General features: G+C 42.1%; 1 protein-coding gene across 4 annotated transcripts in view; it reads left to right on the plus strand.

Moving 5' to 3' along the window:
* The window catches only part of PRIMA1 (proline rich membrane anchor 1), a 49,292-nt gene extending 36,949 nt beyond the window's left edge, over positions 1–12,343 (plus strand). For 2 of the 4 annotated variants that reach the window (XM_065685559.1, XM_065685558.1), the window contains one exon: positions 7,933–12,343. In XM_065685559.1, coding sequence (XP_065541631.1) covers positions 7,933–8,032 — 100 coding nt within the window. In that variant the 3' untranslated portion in view covers positions 8,033–12,343. Of the gene's footprint in view, positions 1–3,641; positions 3,926–5,346; positions 5,429–7,932 lie in introns of those variants that run through there. The other 2 variants (XM_065685561.1, XM_065685560.1) reach the window with 2 other exon arrangements.
* Positions 12,344–20,543: the final 8,200 nt, after the last annotated feature.

Raw genomic sequence — 20,543 nt, forward strand, 5'->3', positions numbered from 1 at the left:
TTGGTGTCTGCTTCTAGAGGCAGTAGCATGAAACCTTATGAAAGATGTTAACACACCCAAGCAGGGGGAACTGCAGGCTAACCTGGTTCTTCCCTTCAGTTGCTCTGAGCCCTGGGAAGCAAGCTGAAGTCCCTCCTCAGAAATTGGGCAGTTAAATTGTCTAAAGCCAATTGCTACCAAAATCACTCCCAAAAAGCTAATTGGTCTCTAAAGCCAAACAGCCCTAAACTGCACAAAACCAAGTCTTTGTGTAGACATCAAGGTGTTTGATGGACTTGCTGAGTGCTCTGCCTCTGTATGGATTTGCCCCATTTGCACACCTAGAGCATGGGAAATCTGTGACCGCCCTATGCTGTCCACTTAGAGTGGGTTTGCATTTATCTTGGAAAGAGCAGGGTCTGGCTCTGCAGACTCTTCTTTGTGAGTGAAGTCAGAAGCTTGGAAACTAGTAGTCTTACTGTAGTAGGTGGCAGAGACAGATTGCCTCAAATGCAGAGTGAGCTAGATTGTTGCAAAGGTCAGTTCGTTTTACAAGTTTTTATTTTCTTCTCAGCTCTTTACATTTGTTTGTGTTGCAGACACTTCTATTAAAGACATTTCTATGCCAGAAAATCTGCAGAAATGTCGGTTCATCTGCACAGAAGTTAATCATAACTATGTAAATAATTCTGTGAAATTATGTTTAAATGATTCTGTCAAACAGCAGTAGCCTTGTTCTGCAGGGATCAAGTATGTCATTCATGTTGTTGCCTATGTTTGCAAGGGAAGAAATAGCAAGGTAGTTATCTACATTCAGCAAAAAATCTCGGCACAAAGTATCACAGATCAACTTTGTTTGGGGGATGGAAAAGTCCATTGCCTAAAATGGCAATATCTACAGTCACTTGGCTGGTGAGAGACATACTGTCCTTCTGAGACAGCAAGAGAGCAATGAAGAGCAGCGCTTGCTCATCTCCTCTCCCTGCCTCTTATTATTCCAACCCCACATTTTCCAGCACTATTGCTCACCCTGACCTTGCACACAGGACATCAACAGCCAGCCAATTTACAGGCATGGCATTCCTGCACCTTTTCCCACCTCTATTTTCCTATATAATATTGATATATTTTTTGCAAGGACAACTTCTAATTGGGAACCCAGGTAAATAATTTACACATTTCTTTTACTGGCCTCACTGTAGCTGAGCAGAAGCAGGTAAGTAGTTACCATGACTTGTTCAATGTATATTCTATGATTCTATGATTCTCTGTGTTCAGATGTGTTGTCTATATAAAAAAAGCAAGGTATTGGTCAGGATTGGTACAGCTGGGCCCTTGAAAGCCATATTTCTCCAGACTTCCTAATACATGTTTGTCAAGCACTTTGAAGGTAGAAAAGCATTGAGTATTGATAGGTGGTGTTCAGTCTGTTTCAGAAGGACTGGAAAATTTTAGAGGACTAAGAGAAAGGTCTCTGATTGGGATTCCACTGGTAGTTTTGTATGTCTGAGTGGCACATAAGCAGAGGAGTGTTTGCTGCCTTCATGCCAGCACCTGTGAGAATGTGCATGTCTTACTTTTGTGTGTGTCACACGTGTGCAGAAATGAAAGCTCAGACTTGCATATTCATTCAGCTTGTGGCATAAAAGCCCAGGGATTGTGCACAGTCCAGTTTGCAGGCAGCCTTAAATTGTTGTCCAGCATTACACAAGTTCCATGACTTTGATTTAGTCAGATGCATAATGCCACTACTGCAGTTATACATCCAGTCTGCTCTTGTCTGAAGGATGTTCACAGAAGGGCTCCAGGAAAGAGTATTTTCTCTCCTCTTCTGATCTGTACGAAATGGCAGGGGGGAAAAATAGGGGAGTGTACTGCTTTCATTATCAGCAGTTACCCATTCCCAGCCACCATCCAGACCCAGTTGCCACAGTAGAGCAACGCACCCTGTGTCCATCTCTGACCATAGGTATTTCCTTGATCACTGAGAATCAATCCCAGGGAAACTGAGGCTGCACCTGGAGTTCAGTGAAAAGATTTCTCCTGTTACACTGGTTGTTTAAGTTCCCTGAAGCAGTTGGTATTCCATCCTTGATATTTCCGTATGGCAGCAGAGACATCTGAGTAACATGGAACTGGAACAAGGCGCTTGGGTGACCCTGTATGTCCCCAGTATTGTGGGCACTGTGGCTTTTGATCCTTTCCATAAACATATCAGTATCCTTCTTGAAGCAGTATAGTTTTCCCTCTCTCCTTTTCCCTCTTCCAGCAGTCTCAGTTCAAACTATTATTCTTCTGAGAGTAAAAGAAACTTTTCTGCATCTCCAGCCTAAATTTACCTATGGCTTCTTCCTATTTCTTCCTTTCAAATGCCCTTTCTGGAGTTCCTTGAGGTCAATCCCATCCCCTCTTTCTTTTCATTATACTGGGTTTTTCAAGCTTGCTTATTGTCTTCTACAAGAAATTAGGACAGAAATTTGAGCTGTCTACTCTTTATAAATTATAGATGTGCTAGGGCAGATCATACCTAATGCAATAGAGTTACATATAATCCCAGTTATCTGGGTGCTACACATATATTGAGAAACCCAGGCTGTTTCTGCATTGCTCAGCATGAGCTGAGCTCCATGAACATACCATAGCTGCCTACACTGCTCTGTGGCAGGACAGGCCTTTGAGGAGCAGGAGTGTGCCCAGCTCCCCCCCGAAGGGCACTGCCAGTGCATGGCCATGGCCACCCTCCAGTCATGTTTTGGCTTTGTTCAAAGCAGGGTGCCTTCATTCCATGCATCTAATGCCTTTTTTTTCCCATTTAGAGGCTTTTTGCGAGGCTGGAAGGCTGGTAACATGAGCTCATTTTTTACATTAGTCCCATTCGTTTTTTTCCTTTTGTCATAAAAACATATTGACAGTGTATTCTGCACTGAGAATGCCCGACAGATAATGGCAGCTGTAATATCCCTTCAGTCAATAAAACCTTTTAAAGCTCATTATAGGGAATGCAAAGAATGGGTTGTAATGTGAGGGGTCACTAAAAGTACTTTTACCAATTATGACAGTTAATAGACCAGTATCCTAATAATAAAGCTACTTCTCCTCCTTAAGGTTGTTTTTGTGTAGGAGCATAATTCTGAAGTCAGGTTAATCGAAGACTTAATAGGAAATGTGATTGCATCACCTTAGTCTCTCAGGACAGGTCTTCCTATGTAACATCAGAGCAAATCCTCCTAAAGTCCAACAAAGTCTGTGGAATTACTCTGACTTTGCACTGCTGACAACAAATTAAGACTAAACCCCACTTCTTAAATTTCTCTTGTGGCTCAGCAATCTACTGCAATTACTTGCAATCTGAACAGGCCAGATCCTCCCTTCAGATAGATAGATACACAGTCAAAGGGGGAAGTTAGGATGTGACTCTCTTTCCATGAAACTGAAAATTCTCTCCAGAGAAATGTCCTTCTTTAACATGAGTCCCATATGTCTGGGCTATAGCACCAGACTATCCAGCCCAGGTTAGTCATTAGGCAAAGCTTGTTGTGGACAGCTGCATAAAATCTTACGGCTGCGTCCCAGAAGGCAATTGTTGTTAGTGCACTGAGCCCCTCTAGCAGGAGTCCTGTTCACAAACCAGTCTTATAAAGTAAGTTTGCTTCTCCCACCAGATGCTGTCACAGGAACTGCTTCACCTCCAGTGGCTGGTGGCCAGCATGAATCAAACAGTACTGAGATGCAAACAGCCTCCATTCACATTCTCTATGTTCTTATAAACATTCAGGTTATTCAGAGAGACGGTCTAGTTATTGAATAACATTACAAAATGCATTCTTCCATTCCTTCCCCGTATCTGCTAAATAAGGATGTTTTTGAAGTGTGACTGTAGCCCACATATGATCTCTTCCGGGATTCCAGCAGTGAAGTCTAGCCAAGAGCTCTAAACATAGCTCCCACAGGTACTGCTAGCATCAAAGCTTAGGAGATGAAGCTGAGTGAAAATAGACTTACAGATACTTATCCTGTTTCTTGGGCAACTTTTGTAACCCAGGAAGATGCTGCTGCAACTGGATCTCTACTGGTATGTAACTAGCTTGGATATTTCTGCTGTGTGCTGGAGGCACATCTAGACAGACCAACCCTATGAACCTAATCAGCGTGTTGCATGAGACCCACATTTATAGAAAATAAACATGTCCAGTGAAGACAGGCTGAGAGAGTTGGGGTTGTTCAGCCTGGAGAAGGGAAGGCTCCGGGAGACCTTATACTAGCCTTCCGCTACCCAAAGGGTAGTACCCAAAGGGGCCTACAAGAAAGCTGTAGAGAGACTTTTTACAAGGGCACATAGAGATGGGCTAAGAGGTAATGGCTTTAAACTGGAAGAGGGTAGATTTAGATTAGATGTAAGGATAAAATGCTTCACTATGAGGGAGGTGAGGCACTGGAACAGTTCACCCCCAAATGTTGTGGCTGCCCCATCTCTGGAAATGTGCAAGGCCAGGTTGGATGGGGCTCTGAGCAACCTGGTTTAGTGGAAAGTATCCCTGCCTGTGGCACTGGGGGTGGAAGTAGATAATCTTTAAGGTCCTTTCCAACCCAAACTGTTCTATGGTTCTATGAAAATTATTAATTTTTATGTGTTAATAGCTCATGAAATATTCACTGATACGGAGGAGAGCTTTGAAGTCATTGCACATATAAGCAATACATCTTCAGCTCTCTGATTTTCTGATTTGCCTCTTCCCTTCTGCCACTTTGCCCCAGGGATGAGCAGGCACACATGTGACCTAGCCCATGCCACCACTGATGCAGGGGGGGAGAAGGCAAGCTGCAGGCAAGCTGCAGCGATGCCCAATGATCTTATTCTCCTCAAAGCTTCAATAAGCCTATAAGTAACAAGGCATAATAAAGTCCTGTTTAAATGAAAAGTCTGGTCATCTTTTGTTTGAATATATAGAGAGATTTGAAATATATAGAGATTTTCTTAAGTGTGTGCAAGTGAGACATGAGGTGAGACCCTCCCCTAGTACTCTTATCACACAACTACCTCACAGGCAGGTCTACACCAAATTTACACCAGTAGCCAAAGCTGGCAGGGAGAGTTTTGTGAAATATACAGAGTTTTGTTACTAGACATGATAAAGGGTCAAAACCTGTGTTTCCTCTTGGAAGTTTTCTAAAGACAGAACATACAAATTGTATTTGAATGTGCATCGTTACGTTCACCTTTACACAGGACTCTGCAGAGAACTGGTACAAGCCAATATGATTTTCTTTCATATATAAGATGTATAATGTGATCAGAACCTCATTTGAAATTTATGTGACATGTGAAATACTCTATTAAATGGTGGTTTAATGCTTTCTTGATTTTAGGACTCATGCAAATTAATGCATGCATGGCGGAGAGGTCATTATGGACTCTGACGCATGATTTCAGGCATGTACTAAGCTGTACAGAGTTGCATATTCCTTTCATTGGCAGATGTTTGGCATGAAGAGCGCACCAATTTGTTTGCTAAACATCAAAGCACAATGTGTAGCAAATCATACTGTAAAGCAATGCAAAGCACTTGTTAGCAAACAAGTTTCACCTGCCACCAAGTAAGTATGTCAGATATGAATGGTTCCCTACTCATTCCTTCACTAATTTGAAACATCCCTTTTACAAGTGAGGAGTAACCCTGGAATATGAAATGCATAAATACATGGCTATAGCACTTCATCTGGAAGGGCACTTGGAGTATTGCGTGTAGGAAGATCATGCATAATGTAACTCATTAGGCAGAAAATGGGATAAAAGCTTTCCCCTTGGTGTGTAAGAAGAAAACTTGCATGCTTGGATATCAACAGTCAATGAAATTTGAGGTAAAAAAGTTAGTGACACACAGAGCTAGTGGTACAGAAAAAGAGCTACTGCCCTAATGCAAAAAGGCAGTTGAAAAATCACAGCAGGCCAAAATGACTTTGCATTTTTAAATACATAGGTCAATTTTAATCACTGTGACAAGTGCATACAAGTCTCCCAAGCCATGCTTCCAAAGCATGTTAGTGCCCCTGGTGTAGTACTACCAGCAATCTCTGCCAGTGTCTGCAGATAGGTCTCACCATCTTAGGAGAGTCTACAAACTGCCTATGTCTGTGCTGGGAGACCAGCCTAGGGAAGGGAAAGAGCAAATGGCAGGTCTTGGGGAAGAGAAGCTGAAACAAAAAAGGGGGTGGAAAGGAAAAAAAGATTTTCCGGAGAAAAGAAAGTCGATCTTGAAATCAGTTCTAGAAAAAAGGAAAAACATAGATAAAAATGAGAGGAAGACATTTTTAACATGAAGAAAGAAGAGGAAAGCTAGACAGGGGAAAAAAATGGAACTGAAAAGAATAAGAGAAGTATTGCCATGAGATTCTCCATTCCTCTTGTCAGGGTTGCGGCAGAGTGAATGGGTGCTTTACAATGTCACAAAAGACAGGCACAGGACCTTGTGACACATACAGACTGGCACAGCATGTTAATGGCTGAAAAATAGTTCAACAAACCCTTAGTCTCAACAATTCTTAGTCCCCCTTCCTTTCATCTCCATTCTCTAACAGTTGGAATCATGGCTAATATTAACAAACCTTAACTCTTGCCAGATGAAAAGACACATACATATCACAATCAGAAGTGTTTCCTTCGAGATAACAAGCAAAGCAAATTTATCTTCCTGTAATTCTCCATAAAACTTTCATTAATACTTTGCTGAAATTAAATGTCATTAACCATTTTTTATGAATTGTTGTTTTGTTAAACAATGTAAAGAACAATAGCACAGACTGACTGTTGTATTACATTTATCTGTAATTTTTGCTCTCAGAAGTTCCTTAAACTCAAGGCACTAATGTCTGCAATATCTGTGTGGAAAGCACAAAGCTTTTTCCTCCTCCTATGTTTAAAGCTTCAGCTTTAAATAAAGGTCTTTTGAGAAGTTGTGGGGAAACACCTACATGATGTAACATGGTCTTTTAGGAAAATTATGCTCAGGTCTCCCTTGTCAGAGTCATGTTAAAATCACAAATAAGATGATTTTGCTCCGTGATGTGCAGATGTATGTTAGTTTTCTGTACTTGCTGGCCATTCCCTGAACTGTCTCACAGTTAGTGTCAGTGGTTACCAAATGGTTACCAGTGGCCACCAAACAAAATTAGAAAGGTGGTTGGTACTGGGGGGCTGGTAGATTACACTAGATTCAGCTGGTAGATTCAGACACTAACTTGGACGCCTAGAACATGGACATATGTATCCGGGCTAGCAAACTAGCCTTTCTTCACAGACAATACAGAGAAACGCAAATGCCTTGGGCGCAAATCACCTGACTTATTTTGGGTATCCACTTTAAGCTGTTCTGAACTGTGTTTTAAAAATACTTGTTTCTCTCCATTGACTGTAAAAGGGATGGTCACCACAGATTTACATATCTACACTGATCAGATGAGTCCTCTTCTAGCGATCGAACACAAAGGTTTTATGATGACTGGTGAGTTGGGTCCTCAGTGGACACAACTGGTCATCGTCTCAGTTTGAATGACCTGGCTCTTTGAGGAGAAAGGCCCAGGACTGCCCAAAGGCAGAGCCTGACCTAGCACCCCAGCGTCTACCCCAGAGATGAAGGTGGTGGTGGAGGGCTCTCCTTCCAGCAGCCTTCGTCTCATGCAACATGCACACCTGTATCTGTACACAGACTAGCGCAGGGAGACCAGCTACTCATCATGAGGCCTTAGGACCAAACATCTCACTTTCCAGGTAGGCACTGAGGCTTGGCAAAATTTAACTGCCGGTTTGGCCTTTGTTCAGAAAGGGAAAAATAGGAAAAGTTCAGTATTATGATATGTCCTTGCTTTCAATTTGTATTGACAAAGAAGCTGTTTATCTCTGTCCTTTCTTCTCCCCACAACCCTGCCTATACATCACCGAACCTGGGATCACCCAAGGAAACCAATGAGAAAAGAAGAGAACGGAACCAGTCAGGCTGAATATGCAATGACCTCATCTCAAAACAACAAAACAGTTGATAACAATGCGGTTGTATAATCCCCAAAACCCCACCGAGGCACAGGAGGTGGTAAACTTTCAAAGCACACACTCGGAGTATGCAAGGTGGGTGAAATAAGGCAACGAATGGAACTCTGTGGCCAAGGTCTTCATTTCAGAAATAGCGCACACATCAGTGATTCAGAAGAGTAAAGCAGGCTGCTCTGCAGGCTTGCTGCTTCTCCAAAGGAAGGATAAACTTGCCCACCCAGGCTGCCTGGAGAAAAGACCTCACAAAGGCATAAGCATTGCATGCTGCATCTCATGAAAGCTATGTCACGATGCCTCACGCTTCTTCTTCTCCTCCCCCCACTTTCAGTGTGAATTGAGTGTCCAAAAAAAGCTGCTGAGATAGGATCTTTTGAAGAGAACATGGTCTGCCAGAGTGACAGCAGCTTATTATAAATGGGTCTGAGGGCCAAGGGTGCGAGGTGTCACCTACATGCTTCTCCAGCCTGTGCAGTTTTATAATTCATTCTTATCATTCTTATTATTTCATTATTAAAAAGGGAACAAAGGTTACTGTAAAGCCATTGAGCAACCAAAAATTGCATGAACTTGTGACTTACCCCAGGAAATTGATCTGCGGTGTGATGACTATGCAATTTCCATGGCTGAAGACTTTGCAGGCAAAAGAAATCAAAATGTAAGATTTTAGCAGTTAACATTGCTATGGAAAGAGAGATATTATTAAGTGGTGCTTTGAACGTTACTGCTTCATAATCATCCTCTATTTTTGCATCACATTTTTTATCTTTTAAAAAGTTTTCCTTTGTGAAGTTCTACATCTTTCTCTGTGTTTGCATCATGCTGATTCCCCAGGGAAACACCTACAGGAAAGTTGTTTACATCTTGACATGAGCATTTGGGCAGGATTGTGTTGAAAGGACTAGCAGTGCTTTCAAGTCCTCTTCATCCACTGATTAGTGTTGCTTCCTGAAAGTGTTGAGTCTCCTGAACTGACCCACTGAGGACTTTGTAGTTCTGCCTTGGAGGACCACTTCTGAGGGTCTGATAAGCTGGTTGTGCCCATGTTAACTCAGTCTCTGAGCCCCCTATGCAGAGACTGCCGATCGTGCCAAATTCAGTGTGATAGCTTAGTGTTCTGCTTTCCGTGATGTGGATTGCAGACTACTTAAAGCAAAGCTGAATCCACCCAAATTCATTTCACATAAGATCTCAGGTTAGACCCAGTAAATAACCCTTAAGATAAAGGCAGTGAGACTAGCCAAGATGCTGGTCTTTCCACACCTCCTGAAAACTTTCCTTTTTGTCACACCTCCATGTCTATGTCTCCATTTACCTCTGTGCTGAAAGTAGTGAAGCAGTGAAAGACAGATTCCACCCTGGCTTCTTGTCCGGACATTAAGCTTCAATACCACTCGGTCTCCATGTCTGTGAGTAACTCCCAGGCGCCAAACCAGTCTCACTGCAGGATGTGGCTGTGCCCTGGCCGTCACATCCCTCAGTACTGCAACACACCGATACTTTCAGTTTTATATAAGGATGTGCCTGAACTGCAGAAACCAGACCTTGAGTTTGAATGCATTCCTGTCTGTGGTTGGTCTGTTGCTGGGATGTAGGGCTTGGCCTGATGGTAGAGGAAGACAATGTTCTGCAGACCTTCCCCAATATAGCTCCAGGATGTTCAAATCAGCAGTTTCAGCTCAGGCCCATCTGTAGTTTTCTATTACCTATTGAACAATAGGGTGTATGTAAATATAAGTATCTTTTCAATTATAAAATGAAATGCTGCTATATACTGCTGTTGAGGAATATATGGAGTTATTAAGTTAGCTTTTTAGTATGTCATCACTATGTGAAAGTTTAGCTACATAAAATTATTTTTTAAAGATTAGACTTTCTTGAGAAGTGAATGAAATTACAAAAGTGAAAGGGAGTAAGTAACCCTTTGCCCAAGAGTATGATCATTCCCTGCCATACTCACATTGTGTGCTTGCACAAGACACAGTGATACGTTCTTAGATCCCAAGTGGGATTAAAACGACGGAATTTACACTACGAGTCTAGTATCCCAAATGTTAATTGCCTAAAGCACTAAGTCCCTAAATACTGTAACAAAAATATCACGAGTATATTTCAGGAATATATTTTAAGCTATAACATTTATTTTGGTGTAGTTACTTATGTTTGCCTTTCTATTTTTTACTGCAGTTGTTTCTGCCTAAACATGGCATAGTTTGAGACTGGTTGCATGTTTAGCTGAGAGTATAAAGTATGAGTGCAGATGAGTTTAGCATGATACGCTCAGGATTAGCACTTTCTCCTAAAGGTTGTTGATTTTAATTATTTCCTAATACAGCTTTAAAGGCATGTTCTGTAAGGCCAAAACCACAAAAGGGATTTGTAGCTCATTATGTCTATCAAAATGTGTCTGTTTTTGCAAGAAACAGTCTAAAGAGATGGTCACGGACACTGTCTGATTTTCAGTTTTGTCAATGACAAAATGTTCTCTCTAGAGAAAACCCTGGAGCATGACATAACACAAAAAAACCCAGCCCAGGTCCCCTGAGGTTTTCCTCAGGAGAACATGAATAGTAAAAACTCTGTGGAGAGCAGGGAGGCAGGGCATTTCAAGGAGCAGCACATGAGGACTAGGACCTATTTTCAGTTCTGCCACTGATCAGCTGTTTACTAGCAAGTAATTTTGCCTCTCTGTGCCTCAATTTACCCATCTGTATAATCAAGATAAAAATACCAGCTCTGTGGCTGTATTTTGAGAGAGAAAGATGTAGCTTATTTGCATAGGCAGATACACACTATCCTTACATCCAACCTGCTGATATTAAATAAATGTATTTGGGTACATAATCACCATAATATTTCTTAAACAAACATTCTCCAGTGTGCTTTTATAATCCGTTGGCCACAGAAGAGGAGCAGGAGACAGGCTGAAAGCTGCTCCTCTGCTTGTCCAGAGCTTTTGCTCTCAGCACTGACACAGCTGCATGGCAAATCTTGCACAGGGTAGTTTTGCCTTTAGATTCCTGCCCAAGTACAGTTGACTACATTGCACCAAAATGTAAGGTGATCTACAGAATGGCACTTGGAAAAGCATACTGGAAGCAGATGTAAGTCCTCAGAAAAGAGGGGCTAGAACAGCAGTGTCACTGAGGAATTATTTCTGGTTTGCTGGTGTGGTTTCAGGTTGTGTTTGTCACTCTGCAGACTACTTGCAAAGGTCTTCTAAAAGAGGCTTCTGTGCTTCCTTACTGAGCAAAGGGAAGGGAACAGGCTTGATGGATAAGGGCTTCACTAAGCAGTGACCCTGCATGTGGGGAACTGGCAATCCAAAATGCAGCTTTACAAACATTTTGAGTTTCTTTTTAACCACCAAAATATCAGGGGTGGAAAGGTCCTGCATAGCTCCATTCACAGAATAGCCAGATCCCCAGCAGATGCAAAGGTGGCCAGTCTCTATGCAGAAGCTAACTGCTGTGCTCTGACCATCTCCAGACAGACTCAGCACACTGCTGTGTCCAGTCTGAGGGAGAGCATCAACTCACAATTTCTTCTCAAGGATCACCACTAACAGACACATGCAGGGAATGCACTTTAAGGCCCTGAGCTGCAAAGTGTTGAGCTTTTTCAGCCCTTAGCAGCACCAGGAAGGTGGAGCTGAAGCCCCAGCCCTGCCACCCTTCCTAGCTCAGACCCAATACAGCAGTGTGCCCAGGAAAGCATCTGTACCTTGGATAGATGATGCAAAAACAGACATGGAAGGAAAGAGGAAAGATCTGTTAAGTATAAGATATAAATATATTGATATGTATCTATACAGAGACCTAATTGTCCAGTCTTGCATGCCAAATGGTCACAGCATGTGAAGCGAGTGTGGGCCTCCTGCTCCAACCAGGTCATGACCATAGATGCTGCCAAACAATGGAGAATCAGGCCTATGGTAGATATGTATTTACAATACTTCCTGCACCTGTACAAACAAATATGTAATTTTAAACTGCAAAATAGTGTGTTTAAATCAGTGCATGAATGTAAATATTCTAAGATCTGCCTTCTTAACTGTGTACCACATGTACAGATGAAAATGAATATTGTTTATAGGAAATCTGTATCAGTGGGTAAATGACTAAAGAGAAAAAAAATATCAGAATTAATGTTGTCATGTTTCTCAAACAAGCCATTAATGTATATTTAGTATTTAAGGATATTGCTCAATAAGTATGTTCCGTACCAAAAACTGTGTTGCATATACAGATTGTGCAGTACCCTATTTTAAAAAGGCACCATAATTAATTTTTATTTTAAATAAAAATGTACTTGTAAAAAGTTTCCTGTGTCCTGTTGGTTATGATGTTGAGAACAGTCTGCACATTGAAGAGAAATGTTGAAGGGAAGAATGGCTTCAGGGTCTTTTATTGCCCAGATTAGTTCTGCTCCTGAAATACTTTCTGTTCTGGTTTTGGAGAAGCTTCTAGTTCCTGCTCACACCTGCGTCTGGCTGGGTTTTGGTTCTGTCTGGCCTAATCCTGCAGTTTTAATCCCAGATGTGTGCACTGCTGGTGCTTCATAAGTGAAGGAACTGCACTTGTATATTCCTGCAGCCCCCCAAAGCTCAAGAAACCCCTTCTTTTTATGCCAAAAGTGCTGCAAGTTTCCCTAACAACATACTCTACTTTTAGATTGATTTACCTTTCACATTATACTCCGTACCATGCCTTATTTTGGTACAAGAGATAATGTGCACCATTTCTAACTCCCTGTGTGGACTTCACCCTCGCTTTTCCACACAGTAACAAAAGGAAATTACAGACCAGTCCTTAAGCAGATCAACACTGACTTGCAGTGATTAAACCTGGATCCTTTGGTGGTTCTTCTGCTCTTCACCACTCAGTTTTATGGCTTTACCAGAGAGAGGTGAAAAGCACAGTCTGTGTGAGGTCCTCTGGAGTGAAGGAGCCATCACAACATGAACCCTCCTTCCCAGCAGAGCTCATCCTTCCCCTGCCATAGAAGGAGCCTAAACTAACTCCCCAGGGCCCACCAGGTGCCTAAGTGAGGTCAGCTCAGCTGGAGACGGAGGATCTTGTTTTAGATGGTGAGGCAGCTTGGTTGTCTTTAATTCTTGTGACCACTGAGAAAGAAAATGGCTCTGGAAGGCACTGCCCCCTGCTTTAGGCATCAAAGTTGCCAGGTCAACATCTGTACCTCCAGACAGCACAGGAAGGACGTCACTTTGAAGAAGAGACTGCTGTGACTGGGAAGAGACCGCTGGGAAACCAATCCACAGGAAAAGGTAGGGCACAGCCCTGGTGAAATTCAGGTGAGGTTCCCCAAGTCCTACTGACAGTAAAGATATCAGCCCAGAATTCACTGCTATTTGTCTGAGATCTTATCATGCTTTCATCATGGTCACAGGAATCAATGCATGTTAAAATATGACCCAAGTGCTGGTGCTCTTCAGCAAACAATGGCAGTAGTATGTGCAAACCTGATTAGTCCAGAGCACAGCAGAAGAGCTCCAAACCTAAAACCAGGGTTGTGTCTTGAGCATAGCTGAAAACATTGCTAAGTAATATGAGACACAGCATCTTGCCATGCTGAAGAGCCTGGTGTTGCTTGGTGTGCTCTTCCTCCATTGCACAATCACTGGGAACCAGCATTATGATACAAAGACAGAAATTAGATTACTGGTGTTTAATATTATTTGGAGAGGGAGCAAGAGATTTGTAATGAGAGATGCAGTGTATTCTATGGTTTTGGTAATACACAATCATTATGGAGTTAATTTCACTGATTTCATCTGGACACATGTATTGCCAAGCTCTACATCATTTTAATAGATGTCCAGTCCAATTAATTTCAAATTACAGCTTTCTCCATTTCTGAAAGATGCTCCGATTTGGGCATGCTTGCTTCACACAGATGTAATCTTTGCCCCCAGAGCAAACAGATGGTTGAAAAAATCCACAGCTGATGTTTTAGTAGGTATTAATCTTCACTTGCTAAAGTGTTAATAGATACTTCTTTTCTATCAAAAATATCCCTTCAGAGCTGATCTTCCATTTAACAAGGATTTTATTTAAGCCATTTCCTTAAGGTTCTTTTGTAACTATTATATCTTAAACCATTTTGTAACTGTTATGTCTTAAACCACAGAAACAATTGTCTAATTGCAAACTAACAGAGAAGTTGCCCTTGAAAGTCGCCTGAATCTAATTACTTTTTTGAGTATTCAGGAAAATGTACTGTGAATAATAATACCAAGATTCCTGGCAAGTTCTGAACTTGTTTTGTTTTGGTTCTCGTTAAAACAAAAGTACTCATTGCCACATTTAAACACTTGTCCTCCTGCTCCTGTCTTACACCATGGCACAGTTCGATATATCCATGGGGGTTAACAAGTCCCTGATGTGACTGAGCATTGGACAATGCCTGTACCTTGCCAGTGTCCTCCCCGACCAGCCCATCCCTTTGTGAGCAACCATGCAGTGCTGCAAGCCCTGACAAGGGGTCTTTACCTGAGTGGCTAACATGGAGTATACGGGATGTCCTAGCAGCCACAGAGGGAGGCAGCAATGCCTGGATGAAGCATGCAGCCTCTGAAAGGGAATTTTCTGGGGAGAGGGAGGGATGTGGCAGCTGCTGGGCACAGGATGCAGCACCAACACCCACTTTGTGATGCTGCTCCAGTCAGTCACTGAACAAGTTCAGGGATAGCAGCAAAACAGCTGAGGCTGGGGGTAAGTGGTCAAACCCCCTTTATCACATACTATGAAATTCCATAAAATACTATGCCCATGAAAGAACCATTCTTGCACTGAGCAGAGTTTCTGACCAGCCTCTGGTGCTGCAGGGGAGGGGGCTAGACGTGCAAATGTTAGACATGCAGACCAAGCTTTGCCTCCCTTAACAACTTAAAAAAGAAAATCCTACGGGCTTTAATTTCTACCTCACTGTATAAATGGCAAGGCTTTAAGAAGCTGATTTTATCATAACTGCTGGCTAGATACATCAAATCTTTCTGGCTTGTTGGTTTCCTTAATCTGTGAGCTGTCATGAAAAACCCCAGTTAAATAGTATTTATATATATCTGCCTGAAAGTGTTTTATATTATATATCACTGTGCCTGAAAAAGCAAGAAAGTCTCTTTGTAAATAGCAGCTGGCTGTTTTGCTTCCCTATGCATTGATACAAATTTCATGAACTCATTTTCTTGCAGCACAAAAAGAACTTGGAGTCAGAACGTGAATAAATTTCCCTTTACATTCGGCATTGCTTCCCCCTGCACATGCAAACAGAAATGCTTTCAGTATTTAAGTATTTACAGTATTTCATTTAGCACAGCCATAGTTGGAAGCAGAAAATACAAAGAAAAGCAGCAGTATGGCAGACACATCCCAGTGAGCGAGCCTGTGAGCCAGAGACAGCCTTTCCTATTTTGATTTGTAATTTGAGGATAATTCAATTAGACATTTCAAGCAATTTAAACCTTTGTGCATTGTCCAGCACGAAAGCATGAAGTATTCAGCAGCAAACTAGACCTGACAGCCTTAGCAGGCCGAGTAGAAATCCCAATGTTTCAAATGAAAAGCTCTCACCTAATTGATGCCTACCAAAAAAATTAAAAAAAAAAATAAAAAAGGGGTGCAAGGGGGGACAAAGGGATGAGAGAAGTGCAAACACCAGAACAAGGCATAGATCCTGGCAGGGGGCTTCACACCTCGTTTGCTTAACAGAATATTTCAAGACCTGTATGGTCCTTTTAGGGAGATTAAAACATAAATGCACCTGACCACCCATCTGCTCACCTTTCCACCTGAAAGGCAGGCAGTGTTCAGGAGCAAAATGGAAGCAAAATGGACTGGATGATCTGAAGGTCCTTTCCAACCCTAACCATTCTATGATTCTATGACCTGCAGCTGGTTGTCGCAGCCGGATGTCTCCTGCCTGTACTCAATAGCACTGGGGCATTGGAAGGCCTCGCCTTGTTGCCAGCCAAGGTCCTGGCGTTGTACCCATGCAGCAGAAGAAAGTCCTGCCCGGACCTGTGGCCTGCTCAGAGATGTCAGGGAGAAGTCAGGGAGCAGGTAAACCTATCAGGGTGCTCATTTCACACAAGGCAATGCCCCTTGCTCAGCATCACGGGTGGAACCGCGTGTCTGCTGCTCTGCTCTCCCCAGCTGGCCACCAGCAGCCAAACCCTTGCAGGGGTGACCATGGAGTGCATGGCTCTGCACCCACAACACCAAGATACTGGCTGCTTGGGTGATAGCTTAGCAATGTTAAAACACTGTGTATAATGATAACAATGCAAGCATTTCAGGGGGAATTTCAAACAAGGATGTTTCAGAGCCTTGTTTGCTTTACACGTACTGTCCCTCTTAACCTCTGAATCCAGGAGAAGGAAAGCTATTTGTCTTTCCACAAACAAGCTGCCCTGGAAGCAGAAGGTCACACTAACCTATCGACCGGCTGGCTGGCAGGCAAGACAGCTTCGATGAACACATATTTGGGCTGCTCAAAGTCATTCTTTTGGTAACAACTTTTAGAGGCAGGTGATAAAAGCATCATGAATCATCAAGTAAAAAGTTTTGTGGCAGGATGCATGCCTTTGGTGTCCCTTCAGCGGCTCCTCACTGAATTTCTAGAGCAGAAAACTCAACTGCAAAACTTCTCAAGAATGTAACACATATCCCCTCTTCATTTTAAGCATTATGTGGGACCAAGTTTATATGGTAAAAAACCCCAAAATGCATACGGTACCTGTGGATGCCAGAGTCGGTGGTAATTTTTCCTATTTGAAGATGTGGTGTCCAGTGTGCTTATAACCTATTCAAGTGGAAACAGTTTGTGCAGAAATCTTCCATGCTGCCTGTCTGCTGTAAGCTAACCTTTGCATTTGTCTCTAGGAGTTGCAGAAGAACAATCCCATTGCTTCCAAGAATGATATTTGGGGGAAAGAGATTAAAATGCAACAGTAACTTCTGACTGTTTTATTGAGACTCTCCGGTTCCTCAGGTCTTTGGGGAAGGGATAAAATTTGACAAGCAGATCAATGCCTTTATTGCAAATTACAAGCCTCTGGAAACTCAGTTTCCCTTCTTTACAGGCAACTTGAACTGAACAGGTATATCCTCTGCAAAGTCTGTCTGTGGTGAGATTGCTCCATCTCTGACATTGCTAATAAAATTAAGACACTGAGTTTCAGTCAATTCTTGTTCAAGAATTAATCAGTTTGATGTCTGTGAATAAAGTCAAGGGTGGAGCTGAAAAAAAGCAACTCAACTACTCTGTATTCAAAACCATAGTTTTGAGGGTCAATACTATTTACAAGTTCAGTTCAAAATTAGCAGTGAGTTTTGTTCAAAATATTTGCAATAATGAAAGCTGGATGCTCTCGTCTTCATTTATCTTGGTCGAAACAGACATTGATAGAACACAAAAACCACTTACCAAAAATAAACAGTCTCAAGAAAGGAGAATCCTCCTACTCGCTGTGCTAGTGGGAATTAAGGATATTTTCAACATTGCAACAAAACAGGTGATGCTGATCAGACAGGCAGGTGGAGACCCTCAGCATGAAAAATCCTTCAGAGGAATGACCACATCAATCTGCTCCACCTTCCTCTTTCCTGGTATTTTCCTCTTTGCAATGGGCAGTGCATAGACAAAGCTACAGTTCAACAGCTATTCAAACATGCCTCCTCCATGTAGGCACAACAACATACACACACAGATATATGCATAGACCCAGCGCCTCTCTAGAAGTGAGTACCAACTATTTGCAATTTTCCATTATATGTGGGGCAAACTCATTCACGGCATCTTTCAAAGCAAGCTTTTCTCCCTGCCTTAGTCAATGAGGCCAAATTGATATTATATGGTTCTCCTTTGAAAAATGACAAGAGAAAAGGAATGAGAGATATGTCTGGGTTTATCCTTTTTCCTAATGTTTTTAAGTACTGGTGGTGCACATCTGAAGTTATTGAGGCTTTACAGGGATGGAGGAATCTACCCAAATGAACAAATTACAGATTCAGCCTGCAGCGCTGAATAGCCCTAGCCTGTTTGGCGTAACATGGGACATGGCTCCCGTGGTCTGAATTCAGTGATAGTGAGAGGGCAGATGTTGCTGCACAAAGACATTTCAAAAGGGGGGTTATCATTCAGTGATGCCAGACACCCATCCTAGGGGGAAACAATGCAAATGAAGGTAGCAATAATAATCATCATCATCATCATAGTAGTAGCAGTCTATCAAAAATGGGACATATGCATACAGTCTTGTACAGAAAATCCAACCTCATTCTTCACAACACAGTGGGTTAATTAATAGGAAACAAGACTTCAGAAAAAATTGAAGAAAAACACCGTGTGCTTGTTTGTGCGAGTATGTCTGCATGTGTGTGTAGGCATTGCATGTGTATGCAATTTAGTGCAGCCTAAGTAGAAAAAATGTTATTCTGAAAATAGCAATTCTCAGGCAGATGATACCCTTGAGGTCACTTGTATAATCTGGTCAGGCATTCACTGAACAGGACAACTGAAAAGCCTGTGGTGCATCCTCCTCACTCCTGGTTTGCAGCAGCACACACAGCACCAGCTTCCAAAGCAACTCTGGGGTTACAGCTGCTTGGAGTCTCAGCTTCCCTCTCTGAAGACAGAAATCCAAACTGGGACCTCATGGGGATCTGGAGAGCACATGGGAGAGGAGCCCGGGGTCCCAGCCCAGCTTTCTAGCAAGACCTTCTCTCCATTGTTGAAGTGAACATGGAAATGCAGGTAACAACCACATTAAAACATGAAGCCCGCCTCACCATAACCCCCCCCCCCTTTTTTTTTCTTTTTTTTTTTTTTTTTATGTTAAAATAATTGGCAGCAGCCATAGGAAATCTTAAAATCTGGTTTTCTTCCTGGTTTTGAGCAGTTTCTCATGTCAGGGCAAACTACTCAGGCACATAGTGGGGAAGCAAACACCCTTTGAACTGCCTCACCGCTAGGGCGAGGTGCTGCATCGTCTGTCCAGGCTGGCTGGTCACATGCCATTGACAAGAATGATCAGGGGCACCCAAAAAGCCAGCTCATCCCTTCTGAGGGCTGCAGTCTGTCATCGCTGCCCGAATTCAGCACACATTGCACAGACATGCCCTTTCTCCAAGGGAACCGAGCAGCTGAAAGCAACATGACACTCCATCAGTTTAGGAAAGCTTAAAAACAACCAGCAGTGAGTTTGTCTGTGAGTTTTCAGGGATTTTTCTGCCTTGATTTACATTTAATCAGCACAAATGAAATTAAAAAAGAAAGATCTAAAAAAAGAATCTAAAATGTAGCAGGTACCAACCCACCTTTCCCAAACATTTCAAGCTCTCAAGCCTCATTTACTTTGGGAAAATATGCCTTTATTCCAGCAATGGTGATGTTATTTTTACCATAAACAAAATATTTTAAAATAGGTGTTTCACAGTTATTTTTTAAACCCGGAAACTGCTCTCCTGTTCACACAAACATCTTGTATATACAGGGTGAGATCTGCTTCGTAGTTGGTCAGATTATGCATCAGTAACCCGTAGAGTTTGCCTGGAAAACAATCATAATAAAAAATCTTGCTTTGACCTGTTTTTATTTTCAACTGTACCTGTATTGAGACAATGACCTGTAAATAATGTGTAAGAACAAGACAAATCATCAGCTGAGGCTGCAAACTCTCGATGCTGGATTGGAGAAAGGGATTCGAACTGTCAAAGGCATTGCAGGAAGTACGATGCCCGTCGGATCGTCCTGGCTGCCAGCTATGAAGGATCTGCTGATACGGCCAGATCTGAATAACTGAGGAGGGGAAACAGATTTGTGTGGTTAATATATTTCATGGGGTGATGCACTACATGTACTGATTCCAGTGGCTGGGCTCCCATGGACTTGGCTGCCATGGGATCTGTCTGGTGGTGGGTTCATGTTCAGACTTTTAGGACCAAAGAAGAGTGCTGTCACATTTCATGCAGAGTTCTGGGGCTTGAAGTAGATAAGAAGATGTTTGTTAAAACCAAAATAAAAAGGATTTGTCTGAAATATCCTTTTGCATAAAGGAACACATTTTAAAATGACACTGGAGATAAAAAGTTATACCATATTACATTCTGCACATTTTATTCCAAACATAATGTGCCAGGAGACAGACTAAGGTGATGTACAAGTGATGAGATTCTTATTCACAGAAGAAGGGAAAAAACCCCTTCAGTAATGAAGACAGAATTCACCCACATATCATATGATAGTGATAACTAAACTAACATAAATTAGACATCAAATTTGGATGCTGGAGAATAACCTACATTCCACATTTGTTATGATGATTCATAACAATGAACTTGACCCAAAAAAATGCTACTTATGTGCTCCTTGTTAATAATCACTATTCAGAGAATTCGCTGATGGATTAATTCAACTTCCTTTCTGCAACAGCTCCAGTCTCCTTTTATTCAGCATGTTCATTTTATTCCCTTTTAATTAAATGTGACTTTCTCAGCAGATG

The sequence above is a fragment of the Lathamus discolor genome, chromosome 6 (genome assembly GCF_037157495.1).
Source record: "Lathamus discolor isolate bLatDis1 chromosome 6, bLatDis1.hap1, whole genome shotgun sequence".
NCBI lineage: Eukaryota > Metazoa > Chordata > Aves > Psittaciformes > Psittacidae > Lathamus > Lathamus discolor.